Below are 14,260 nucleotides of genomic sequence, written 5' to 3' on the forward strand. Positions count from 1 at the left end.
TGAAACTGAAGGAGGAATGAATCGAGGTGGAACGGGAATGAAACTGAACCTATGGTTGTTACTTTCATCATAAATAAACTCGATGAGAAATAACAAAACGAGAAAGAAGAACAAACAAACAGGTGAGTATAAACACGCGCTCCCAGGATTAGATTTACTCGAGGGACGTGATTGTGCCTTAGTGAGAAATGGTTTGTAAACGCCGTTGGCTAGAGAATGTCGATGGCGCCAGGAAAACACATTGCGTTCCTATAGATTATAGAAGCGTCTCACACCCCTACGCTAATGTGTTTCCTCAGACAAATCCATATTCATTTTGTCACAAGTCCTTGACCCCCGACAAATTGGGATTTCATCTAGGCAAGTCCACAGAAGAGATTGGAAATTTCCATCGGGATACATTTCCTAGTTTGCTTTATTATTATTATTATTATTATTATTATTATTATTATTATTATTATTATTATTTTTCAAGACATAAACCACTATCCATATGGAACAAGCCTACAGGAACAGCTGACTTGGAAGCCAAACTTCCTAAGAGAATGGTGTCCATTTGGATAAAGTTGCCGATTACAATAGGAAATACAAAAAGATGAGATCAATTACCAGAAAAGAGAAAATAGACAAGTTGATAAACTGATAAATGAACAGATAAAAATATAAATGAAATTAATAAAATACAGTAAAGTTCGTCTATAACGTACAGGCTTGTAACGAATTCAGGCTTATCCCCGGTCCTAATTCAAATAAATGAACTTAAAATTATAGGTATGTAACGAATTATGTAACGAAGTGATAATTTTATTGTTAAACAAACATCAAACAACTGTTCCCCAAGTGAAGCAGAAGAATTAATATGCTGTGTCACTTTCTCATTTAAAGGTTTTAAATAAAGAAAAAACTACAACCATAACTTTAATTTTGTTTTGAACATTAAAATACATATCCACTTCTTGAACTTACAATGACGTTTATTGAAATGTATTAGAAATCTTGATGCACTTAGAAGGATCGATACTTTATCGTCTGGATTACATTCTGTGTCAAAACAAGGGAGGTCATCCAATCATCTCAATTGTCTCCTTTTATAACGAATGATACCTATAGCGAATTTTGCAGACGATCGTCCCCTGGAATTCGGTGTAAACGAACTTGAACGTATAAAGTGAATTGTTTTAGGGTAGTCTGGCACTGCATCTTCGCTTGAACTCGATCTGTAATGGTGGCTGTACCCACAAAAATTAAAGATGGTACATCAATTAGCATTAACCATAAACTGTCCTAGATAGATTATAAAACATTAAGCCATACACCTCAAGAACGTAACTAACCGTGGTAACGCATAAAGCGTCTTTGCATAAGTTTTCCAGAAGCACTGGTTATCAAAGATGAAAGCAATATTCACTGGCATTAGTCCATCACCTCTGAAATGAAATATACCATCAAATCGTATCGTAATTTATGGAAGACTTTTGCAGGGAAGTTAGTTCATACTGGTTTTGTGTCCAGTCTAAACTTAGGTGGTGAATTTCAAGCTAGAACGAATTAACAGCAGAACCTGATTGAGGTTCGATTTTGGCGTGTGGCCACGAAGAATCGTGACTGTAGAAAATAAATCTGGCGAGGAACCTTCAAACAAAGCTAAGAATACTTCTGGAAAGCCTTTCAGAAAACAACGAATTAACCCTTACACATTTTCTTCTGCTGTCTTTCGGGCTGTGATGGCATGTTAGAGAACCATCTCACTCTTGATTATGGCCAATGTAACCATTATCTCCAATATTGTAATCACCATATTTTGTCTTGTAGTGCCAAAGCGTGAAGAGGATTGAAAAAACTCGCGCCATCTACTTCTTTCAAGCGAAGGAGTAGCCTATTGTCCAAAGCATTGTTAATTTTGCGATTTTATGACCACCTATTGTCAGAAACATACGCCACACTCATTCTTATCTCCTCGTGGTTAAACCAGTTCTCATTGTTCACAACATAGTTTGTACTCCTAGTTTAGTATTCATCATTCTTAAAGTATATGACGCTTACACGAGCATAACATTGATGTACTGTAAATTTCTTTTAATTCTACAAGTTGGTTTTCGTAGGTAGTTGTAAAGCTTCGTAAATTGGGTATAATTTACTGTCTATTGTCTGAACACCGAATAGATAGTGTGTGTGAATTCTCTGATATATATATAAATAAAGTTGTCCAGTGTATAACCGATAAAACGAGCAATCGAATTACAATAAACATTTCAACCTGAGGTACACTTTTGTATTTCCTGATTCAGTCTAAAAGATATTTCACCGACATGTGAACGTGTAAAAATGAATGGCAATAATTTCACTACTTTCTTTTATATCCAAGCCTGTTACTTGTGGGCAGTTTCTAGTATGAGTAAGATTTTTCCTCTTTAAGGCACGCGAACCTCAATTCCTGTGACCCGTATGACCAGAGGCTGCAGGGCGAAAGTGATAGCTCCAAGCACTTGCATTGCTCCCATCAGTAAGTAAGGAGCACTCATGCTGCCAGTGCTGTCAGCTACGGCTCCTGAGCAGGGGAGATAGATAGATAGATAGACAGAAGTTTATTGACCACAATATAGTACAGTTATTAGAGTGACAAAATCTTGAATATGATCCAACAAAATTACATCCAAATGGACATATAAATCTTTAGAATAAAAAAACACATCTAAACTAGAACCATGTCAGAACGGAGAGGGGTTAATTGCAGAGCTGGTAAGGAAGAGCCGCAAGTGGCCTAAAAACTGAGCGAGTGTCTCTATGTGACAGTAATTAAGAAAGAGTAGATTAGCTTCCTCATATGACTGAATAATCATTTATCAATTAAAAACTACACATACGTCTTAGAAAATGAACAGAATTATCATTATACAATCGTAAAGTTCTGGCGTCGTTAGGAAGTTCTGGGTGTAACCAGAAGAGACTTCAGCCAGCACTATTCAGAGCCCTAATTTTGACGAATAAGCCTATCCTCTCTGATTATGAATTGACTTCTTTATCCACGAATGATAAACTTGGAATATATTTTTAATATATTCACTACTTTTTAATTTCATAAGCATTTATTGTGTGAATGTACTATACTATCAATGTATACTATCATACACTCTATTGTAAAGAACGAATTCAAGTGGAAGAAGGTTTGGTTTTCAAGATGAAGCAGCCTGTAAGAATGAACCTAGACTCTCCTACATTTTTACACAATAGTACAACAGGCTATGGAGTAGGCGTACTAGTCTGACCTAACCTTAAAACGCGTAAGGTAGCCTTAGCTAAGGTGGTTAACCTATGAAACCACATTAATGTGAGCTGCGCAGACTCTGCAGCCAACTTCTCTATAAGATATCGACATACTTACCTAGCAGAGGGGCATAGAGGAAATTCGTGATGCCTTGTGTCATTCGAACAAAACCCCAAGAAGTTGCCATATTTTCTGGGCCGAACTGGTCAGCTAAAAGTCCATGGATAAGTGCCCAGAACATTGCTATCCCGAAGGAACGCATCCATAATATGGAGAGAATAGTCCACATATTGTAGGCCAGTGGCAGCATCATGAGGCTGGTTCCAGCAACGGTTAACCTGGAAGATGAGAGACAGAGGAGTCATAGGGATAAGCTGAAGAGGAAACATTGGATTTCTTTAATGTGAACGGTATTTCTGTACTTCATTGACTAAACTAATGTTAAAGACTGGGAAATAATAGCTGATAATAGGCAAGAGTAAAGGCAATTATTTTTTACACAAGTAAAAATACTGTCTATGTTCATGCATAGTATAGGCATGGGGCAGCATATTAAGATGCAAATGGGAAGGTTTGTACACTGTTCAGAATAGTATCTAGGCCTCACGTCTCGGCAGACTACTCACCCGAAGACAAACGCATGGTGCTTGGAGTAAAGGTTCTTGTCACTGAGCCACCCGAGGAACATCCTGCAGAAGAAGTCCAAAATCGACAGGACGGACAAAATAATCGAATTTTCAAACTCGGTCAGATTTTTGTACCTGCCGAAGAGTGGTAGGTACATCAGCACGTTGGGAAGCGCGATGTTGCACAACAAGATCATGATGATGTACATAATGTAGGCTGGATTCCTAAGCAGGCTCATGTTTAGCAATTTATTCTTCTTCTTCTTTGCCCCCTTCGGCGGTGCTGTCACTGAAATGGCGTTTTTTAGCGAAGCTGAATCCTTTCTGTGCTGAAGCGCTTGGGCTCGCAAACCTCCCAGGAAGTCTGACCTCGTTATTAGCTGATGTGTTTCAAATGACCTGTATAGCATGCCGAGGATGCACAATTGCAACATAATGCCTGCGAAGATGATAAAGTATCCCTGGTAAGGTTGGTGTTGGAGGAGGAAAACAGCTAAGAAGGGCATGATGACTCCCCCGAAGGCGTTTCCAGCAGTACGCAGGCCGTTGGCAGTCGACCGCTTTTCCAGAAAGTACTCAGAGATAATGATGCAACCTGGGGTCTCACACATGCAGACTCCTATACCTGTTGAAGACGTTACTTTTAAGGGTTTGTTATGCACTTTCAAAGGTTTGTTTCAATGTAACCTGAGCTATGGATAACCCATCCAAATAAAATGAAGTTCTTGAACTGTCTAGCTTTTAAAGTACTTCCCAATATGGTCATTTAATAGTTCAGCAATTCAGTTAAATCATTCTTTATATTAATGATTTAACTGGTATTGATGTATCGTCTGTATTAGGGTGCATTTGCACTGCAGTAAAACCTATCGTAAACACATGTCAGTAACTTTCGCACACACACCACAAACTGGTTCAGCACAAGTCAGTGACTTGTTGGTATTCCTAACTAGTACTTCACGTGATTATCCAGCATTTTTTAGAGTCGCTGAACTGTTTTCAACCTGTTCGTAATATGTACATGATAAGTTGCCACATGCGTTTACCACATGTACTGTAGTGTGGATGCACCCTTAAAATGAAAAAGTTCTGGTCACCCAGTGCCTTACCAAAACTGAGTTCTAAGGCAATTGTTATTCTTTTTTATTTACAGCAAAAGCATAAAAACCAACGACAATCTTACCAACGAGAGCACCAATTGTGAAGGCCAAATAAAGTGCAGAGATTCCTGGAACTGCCAGCAGGAGTCCGGTTGCAGCAAGAATCGACCCAATTATAGTGCAAACTCGAGAACCGACCAGTACGGAAAATGCTCCAATAGCCGGCGCTTCCAGAAACAGAAACATAACTGTGAATATTTAGTTTACGACCGAACATTTATAAATGGGAAAGAGAATGCACCTGCTGCACAGTTTGATTAAGAAAGAATCTGAAGGAATAAATATGCCGCAAGAACTGAATATGAATAGATAGGAAGACATCTGAACAAAATGAATGAAGGAGACAGTATATCACAGTGCATGACAAAGCTAGTACTATCTTTGGCACATTACCAACAAGATCCTTATTCCACTACCTAATATTCCTCTGCAGCCATTGAGCAACCCCATCATTAGACCTGCTGTCGTGGTGGAGGTGTCTGGGAACCTCTCCTTAATAGGGGCATAGATCATTCCAAAGCTCTTCATGTATCCAGCCACAATGGCATTGATTGCGAAAGAGGCGAGGACCACCACCCATCCGTATCTGAAAGAGATGAAGAATTTTGCATTAGTGACACAATAAAGCCCTCAAACCTTTTCTTGTTTGGTAATGCGACTGGAAAAGGCTCTCCAAAGCTCTCTGTCAATCTTTTGAATGTGTTTGGATAAGAATGAGAAAGATAGAGTGGGTTTTATACTAAACTTATTATTATTATTATTATTATTATTATTATTATTATTTCCACCTAGGGGATCTACGTTGTAAAGCCCACAGGCGTTCGAACCTTCTTGGCAGTGTTAATCTTGGAGGTTGGGGAGTATCTACTGGGTTATTCCCAGCTGGTATTAACGGTGTAATGGTTCGCTCTAGTGCAAGAGTGTTTGTATCTCTCTCTCTCTCTCTCTCTCTCTCTCTCTCTCTCTCTCTCTCTCTCGCTCTGCCTCGGTGGTATTTGGCGCCGGCTGGTTTCGGCTGTTTCTCCTGTGGATTGTCGGGAGAAATTCAGTTTCTTTAACGATTTTGATGTTGGGCCTTTTCCCCCATGATGTGCTAACGCTTCAAGAACGTGGAGGCGTTGGCGGTTTGTTGCTGTGTCTATAATCTGCAAGTTCGCATTCCTGGTGGAGAGAGAGAGAGAGAGAGAGAGAGAGAGAGAGAGAGAGAGAGAGAGAGAGAGAGAGAGAGATACAAACACCCCACACTGGAAATTCGACCCATCAAGACATCAACACAACCTTCCTGCTGTATTATTATATATATATATATATATATATATATATATATATATATATATATATATATATATATATATATATATATATATATATTTTTTTTTCTTTCTTTTTTTTTTGTCTATCACAGTCATCCTATTCGACTGGGTGGTTTTTATAGTGTGGGTTCCGGGTTGCATCCTGCCTCCTCCTTATCATTATTATTATTATTATTATTATTATTATTATTATTATTATTATTATTATTATTATTATTATTATATTGATGTCCGTGTGTTAGAACTGAACGTGTATGTATACACAATTAACTCAATTCGATTAAACTACACAAAATGCCGTTTAAGAACGAAAATTCAAAAAGTGAGAATCAGAGTAATAAGCGAATGAAAATGATGAGTGGAAAAATTTTAAAAAGTGAAAAGAAAACCTAACAAATATCTTGTAGCAAAGACAAGTGCCAGAATGACCGGCTGAATAATACACTATTTCCAGGACCTACTAAAGTCATCTTAACCATTTGCATAATTCTTCTCGACCAGTGATGATTTATTCGCTTGCACAGGAAATTTGTCGTTATCTGCGCATCTCGGATTATGACGGCAGAGTATGACGTCAGAGTATGACGTCACAGTAGACCCACCAGACCTTGTTTATCCCAGGTCGTGTAAAAACTAGGCTAGTAATTGTCCGGGAAACATTTTGCACTTCCTTATTTTTATCAAATCAATAGGTTTTGTGTCCTACCGTAGCGGCACTGCTGTCATCATTCAACAAAAAGCCCAAAATACTGAGCTGTGTAAGGTTTTTCATCGAATTTGAAACAACGAGGTGATAATGTTAGTTTTCACTGTTCCCCTAAGAATGAAAAATTAAAACATTTCTTCCTACTCTCTACCTTATTGACCTTATGAGTTTTATTCAATGTTTCTTCCTATGCTTTACTGTATACGGCCTTACGAGTTTTGCTCAATATTTATTTCTACTATCTACAGTACTGTCCTGAGCCCATTCTATCTATGGGGCGGTCTAGGTGGGTACAAGCTATTTTTTGTGGGGCCAAAGAAAATTACACAAAACTAATGAACCAGTTCTGTAATTAGTAAAATATACTATTCTCGAATGTATATATCCATGTGAGTGAAGGAAAATATTTAGCATTAGCAATTAGTAAACCTGTATTTGAAATTACAGAGCTCAATTTTCAATAAATTTTCAACTCTTACTATATGCAAATGTGTCAAATACTGTAATGACAATTTCCTCACAACCTTATATTCAACACTAGTCTAATCACTATTATCAAGTTTTAATTTTCAAGGACGGGAATTTCGACTGGGGTGGCCCCCAGTGTGGGGACAAAGCATCTGACTGGGTGGACCCGGCCGCCCCCGCCCCCCATAGTGACGGCACTGATTGGGCCTTATGAGCATTATTTAACATTACTTCCTACTGTCTACCGTTTTTGACTTATGATTTTCATTTAACATTTCTTCCCATTGTCTACCATACTGGCCCTAACGAGTTCTAAAAACAAAATTTAATATTTCATATATATTAACTTCCAGGCTAAATCAGGACGGTCTAGAACATCACCTGTGTCAGTTAAGGATCTGGTTAGATCGCCACCTTCCACGAAAAAAAAAAAAAAACAATAGCTCCCTCATGGGATCAAATTATAACACTGATGGCAGTTGTGATGGCAATAATGTGTCATCTGGTTGTTTTTCTTATCTCCCTGATGACGATAATGAGTCTTTTTAACAGGAATTAAGCTTATAAACAGTGTTGTTTTGCTTACCAGATAACTGGGATTGTGATGAGGAAGAAAATGCCATCACGTGCACCTCTGAGCTAAGGTCCAGTGACTGGGGAGAAGCTATAGAAGAAGAAAGTCTGGAATACTTTGGAGGCTTTATTGTTCTTGAACTTTCTGAATACGGGTTCCTTGGCACATATTCACCAACAGGAAAAAACGCATGGATAAGTGCAATAAGCAGAAGAGAAGGAAAGTTAAAAAAATAAGTAAATAATGCCCGGAAGTTTCTTCGGTGCAATCGAGTTTTCTGTGCAGCCGCTACAGCGTATAATCAAGGCAACAAAAAAAGATCTATCTTCCGCGACCCAGGAAACTCTAACCACGGCTCGGTGATGGCCTATCCTATATCGTTGGTAGAAGTACGATTATGGCTAACTTTAACCTTAAATAAAATAAAGACTACTGAGGCAAGAAGGATGCAATTTGGTGTGCTTGATGATTGGAGGAGGGATGATCAACATAACAATTTGTAGCCATCTAGCCTCCTCAGTAGTTTTTAAGATTTGAGGGCGGACAGAAAAAGTGCGGAAAGAAAAAAGTGCGGACAGAATGAAGTGCGGACGGACAGACAAAGCCGGCACAATAGTTTTCTTTTCAGAAAACTAAAAAAACCCATCAAAGACATTTTTGGAGCAATTATAAACCGGGAAAAATATTATGTTCAAATATTATCATGGTGAAAAGGACTAGAACCCAGTAGCGGTGCTCCCAAAAAGCTATCTACTGATATTGGGCACTTTATTCCTTAGCTGAATGATGTAATAACTTATTTTTCTCGTTGCTGTAATTTTTTCAGGCTACGCATTATGAACGGAGAAATTGAATGTAGATGTAAATCTTGTGGGAGTAAATGAAATGTAAATATAGTTTGTTGTTTATGAATTCGTGTATAGTTCAAGTATTGTGTGTGGTTATGGAACAAAGTCTGTAGTCATATATAAATATATATATATATATATATATATATATAATATATATATATATATATATATATATATATATATATATATTTATATATATATATATATATATATATATATATATATATATATATATATATATATATATATACACACTTATTGCGTTTGTGTGTGTGTGTATATATATATATATATATATATATATATATATATATATATATATATATATATATATATATATATATATATATATATATATATTGTTTATACACTTATTACGTTTGTATATATATATATATATATATATATATATATATATATATATATGAATACAGATATGTATACTTATTACGTTTGTGGTTCACTTGTATACATACTGATGGGCCAACAAATGATATATTTCTATGGCATCTCGTATAAATGGAACAATGAACACTCTTCATTACCTTGTGTGAGTTTTTCTTATTGATCAATAGTTGACATAATCTGCCTTTTCTTTGCAATTTCTGTGTTAAATTTCACAAAGAGTTTTATTCTCTCGATAACAAAATTCACTAACAGCTGTTGCAGCGCTGTTTATGTACAGTATATACCTCCTAATTACGTACGTTTGCATTTTTGTTTTCTGTAAAGGAAAACTATTGTGCCGGCTTTGACTCTGTCCTTCCGCACTTTTTTCTGTCCGCCCTCAGATCTTAAAAACTACTGAGGCTAGAGGGCTGCAAATTGGTATGTTGATCATCCACCCTCCAATCACCAAACATACCAAATTGACGCCCTCAAACCTGAGTTAGTTTTATTTTATTTAAGGTTAAAGTTAGCCATAATCGTCCTTCTGGCAACAATATAGGATAAGCCACCAACGGGCCGCGGTTAATGTTTCATGGGCCGCGGCTTATACAGCATTATACCGAGACCATCGAAAGATAGATCTATTTTCGAGGGCCTTGATTATACGCTGTTCGGAAAACTCGAAGAAACTTCGGCACATTTTTTACTTCTTTGTCTGAAAATAAAAAAAGTTTGTGTCTCAGGAAAGGCTGGCTACCTATTGACCAAAGGTCGGCTCTGACGTCACAAAGTATCCCCCCGCCCCTGGCATGGCTCACCCCCAATTTACCTGCGCGTGGGCTGACCTCCCTTTCTTTGGACCTTGGTTCAGACTTGATTCATCAGAAGCACTGCGTATTCCAAGATTTACGATTTAGTAACACGTAATCCGCCGTACGAAAGAAACTGGAGGCGATTACGAAAACTGTGAATACTATTTCAGTACCTACACTTTGAGAAAATACCATTTCCAGAAAAGTACCCAGTCAAATCCACAAATACACACACTAGCTCCATTTCAGCACGAAGACGTTTCAGATGAATCCTTTTTTTAGAACGGAACTTGAATCCAGAATCCATAGGAATCCATAGGAATCCTTAGGAACCCTTACCCTTCATCTCGTCCCGTAGGATATTGCAGTCCTCGATCCTCGTAGGTATCCCAATCTGAAGCGAGGTCAGGTCTCTCCAGATCCAAGAGAGTTTGTGCAATGATTTCTGATTTTTCGTTGTGGCTGACATCAGAGGGAATCTCGTCTTGTCCTGTCTCTTTATCAGAAGAGCCAGAAATAGATCCACCTTGAAAGATAAACAAGAAAAAAGGAGACCCAGATAACACAAGCAGAGTAAATCATTTACTTTTTTTTTGTACCGTGAGGCTGACCGAGTTATAGCGAAAGAATGAGTAATGCAGATGAAATCAGAATTTTCTAAATGATTCAGTTGTTGATGTTATGAATGTGGCATTTGTAATTACGTTACACGCGTAGATAAGACAGCTAACACAGTTATAAAACGATATAAGTGTGGCTAAAGTTATGAATTGTACTGACTATAACCGGGCTCCTTTCTCTCTCTCTCTCTCTCTCTCTCTCTCTCTCTCTCTCTCTTAAAGCGTCTTAGTCCTCTTAACTCTCTCTCTCTCTCTCTCTCTCTCTCTCTCTCTTAAAGCGTCTTAGTTCTCTCTCTCTCTCTCTCTCTCTCTCTCTCTCTCTCTCTCTCTCTCTCTTAAAGCGTCTTATCCCTCTTAACTCAATCATCATATTTTTAACTATTTATCTGAGCCTTGTAAATGAATGAAATGACTTTTATCATAGCAAGTAGAATGAGTCACAGCGGGAACACTTTCGCTCGAGATAACCCCAGACGTTGCTTGCGTAAATTACAATGAACAATGTTTATGAAGCAACTGACAGTCGCTTCGAATACAATTCCATTTAACTCGCTCAGATTGTTATCGATTTAGCGGTGTTTTTCCGTCGGTAAAATGAAAATAGCAAGATTCTGCGCGAGTGTGTATATGTACGTTTCTCATTGCACGTTCGTCACTTCACAAAGAATAAAGAGAAACACGAGGAATTTCAATCTCTTTCTATACATGGGGAGATCACTTTAAAAAACAACTTATATTCCGCCTCACCTGATACACTGTTATACGTACCAGTAGGTATTTCAGGCATCATAGACTTCTCTGTAATACGCACTCGTTGACTGCAGTGTTATCTGATATTCACAGCGCCATACTACAAGCTACAACAATTGCTAGCCGGAGTCAGGTAATCATATTTAACTTTGGTTTGCAACCGATCACCAGCAATGACGTCCTCTGCTTGGAACAACGCAGCATTGCATAGCTTCACCAAATGAGGTCGGGGAAATTCACAGGCAGGATCCAGGCTTCTGTTTTTGCCAGACGATTAACAGCGACACCTGCCCAGGGTACTGCCGTGTCGTGACTAAACATTGGCGTTGGTAATCTGTTGCGATAAAGGGCTGCTGCCTTGTATAAACCGGGCCTAGTCAAATGCGTCATTGGTGTTACCTGATATGGTTGGAGACGCGAGGAAAATTGCTAGCTTGCGCTGTCCGAGTTGCGATATAGTTGAGGAGAGCTCTTCTCCATAAATAGGTTGCCTGAATTGAAGTGGATTGGCTCTCTGATTTTCTGCTTTAGGGTACTGAAATGCATAGAGAGAGAGAGAGAGAGAGAGAGAGAGAGAGAGAGAGAGAGAGATTCTCCTTTCACTATGTTAAGTATATCTTAGTTTAACCAAACCACTGAGCTGATTAACAGCTCTCGTAGGGCTGGCCCGAAGGATTATATTTATTTTACGTGGCTAAGAGCCAACTGGTTATCTAGCAACGGGACCTACAGCTTATTGTGGAATCCGAACCACATTATGACGAGAAATGAATTTCTATCACCAGAAATAAATTCCTCTAATTCTTCATTGGCCGGTCGGAGAGTCGAACGCTGGGCCAACAGCGTGTTAGCCGAGAGCTCTACCCACCCCTCCAATAAAGAACTCCTTTCACTATGAAACCTTCTTCTTCAACAGAGTGGGCCTCGAGAATCTACAAGACAACGGTCACTGCCTCATTCCCTGCCGAATCGTAGATAACAAATCGGGCCTGAAATCTTCCTCATCAGTAACAGTTTCACTTGCCCAAACAAAACGGCTCATCAGCATCGCGTCGTGAACCTAACGATCGTGTACGTTTTAGTTCTGTGTAAAAGAAAACTATTCTGCAGGCTTTGTCTGTCCGCCAGCGCTTTATTCTGTCCGCACTTTTTCTGTCCGCCCTCAGATCTTAAAAACTACTGAGGCTAGAGGGCTGCAAATTGCCAAGTCAATCATCCACCCTCCAATCATCAAACATACCAAATTGCAGCCCTCTAACCTCGGTAGTTTTTATTTAAGGTTAAAGTTAGCCATAACCGTTCTTCCGGCAACGATATAGCCCAGGCCACCACCGGGGCCTGGTTAAATTTTCATGGGTCGCGACTTATACAGCATTATACCGAGACCACCGAAAGATGGAATTATTTTCGGTGCCCTTGATTATACGCTGTAGCGGCTGTACAGAAAACTCGACTGCGCCGAAGAAACTTCGGAGCAATTTATATTTGTTTCCTAACGACGAAGATCTGGGAGTGAGTTCGAATGACGCAACTATTGTGAAGAGAAGAGAAACGGGGAGCAATCACCCCGCCCTTGCCAGAGGCAGCAAATTAGCTCGGCTGAAGTGACGACAGAAAATGTTATTTTTGGAATTCGGTTCCTTCTGGGCTTTAGAATTTTGCTCTATTTTTTTTTATGATTTCACGAAGCGACTAAAATGAAATTCCTGTTGAGAAATTCTGCTGAGCAATGTGGATATTAAAATTAGTATTTTGAATTTTTTTTTTTTTGGAATGATTATTATAGGTTAAATTGGAAGGAGAGAAAGGTATGGCTTTCGTGACGTTTATCGCACAAGGATCTTGAGGGATGATTGATAATTTTAAAGTTATTTACACACACACACACACATATATGTATATATATATATATATATATATATATATATATATATATATATATATATATATATATATATATATATATTACAGAGAGAGAGAGATGGAGAGATCATTAGACAGAAGATATATATATATATATATATATATATATATATATATATATATATATATATATATATATATATACAGAGAGAGAGAGATGGAGAGATCAGGTAGACAGAAGATATATATATATATATATATATATATATATATATATATATATATATATATATATATATATATATATATATATACATACTCATATACAGTATATATGTATTATATATACATATATATATATGTGTATATATATACAGAGAGAGAGAGAGAGAGAGAGAGAGTTCCTCACTTGACTTCGAAAACGAGCCCTAAGATGAATTCCACAAGAACTACAGTGAAGTGTTTTGTCTCACTCCCCACGTTAGCCATGAGGTAACATACTAGGTAACTGACGAAACTAATCACACCATCTAGAAAAAAATATATATTTTGCAAAACGTGATTTCATTAATTTCTTATCACGTAAATTGGTTTTTTAAATATTTTGTGTTAAAGATTCTAGTTCCAGTATTTAATTAACTTTGACACTTTTTTCATAATATATATTCAACTATTGGCAATTTGTGACTCTCTCTCTCTCTCTCTCTCTCTCTCTCTCTCTCTCTCTCTCTCTCTCTATATATATATATATATATATATATATAAATATATATATATATATATATATATATATATATATATATATATATATATATATATATATATATATAGTATATTACACTCACACACACATATATATATA

General features: G+C 37.6%; 1 protein-coding gene across 2 annotated transcripts; it reads right to left on the bottom strand.

The window, feature by feature from the left end:
* Positions 1-905: 905 nt before the first annotated feature.
* Positions 906-11,866, bottom strand: LOC136848558 (monocarboxylate transporter 13-like). 2 transcript variants are annotated; one of them, XM_067120843.1, is made up of 7 exons: positions 11,554-11,866; positions 10,505-10,691; positions 5,468-5,637; positions 5,075-5,218; positions 3,892-4,516; positions 3,383-3,603; positions 906-2,548 (listed from the first exon to the last, which is right to left on the bottom strand). In XM_067120843.1, exons 1-7 carry the CDS (start codon positions 11,573-11,575, stop codon positions 2,412-2,414), a joined length of 1,506 nt encoding a protein of 501 aa, XP_066976944.1. In that variant the 5' UTR covers positions 11,576-11,866; the 3' UTR covers positions 906-2,411. The 2 variants fall into 2 exon arrangements, with proteins under 2 accessions (XP_066976944.1, XP_066976943.1); XM_067120842.1 differs by having other exon boundaries at positions 2,185-2,548; positions 5,075-5,239; positions 11,554-11,850.
* Positions 11,867-14,260: the final 2,394 nt, after the last annotated feature.

Source organism: Macrobrachium rosenbergii, chromosome 19, assembly GCF_040412425.1.
Source record: "Macrobrachium rosenbergii isolate ZJJX-2024 chromosome 19, ASM4041242v1, whole genome shotgun sequence".
NCBI classification, from domain to species: Eukaryota; Metazoa; Arthropoda; class Malacostraca; order Decapoda; family Palaemonidae; genus Macrobrachium; species Macrobrachium rosenbergii.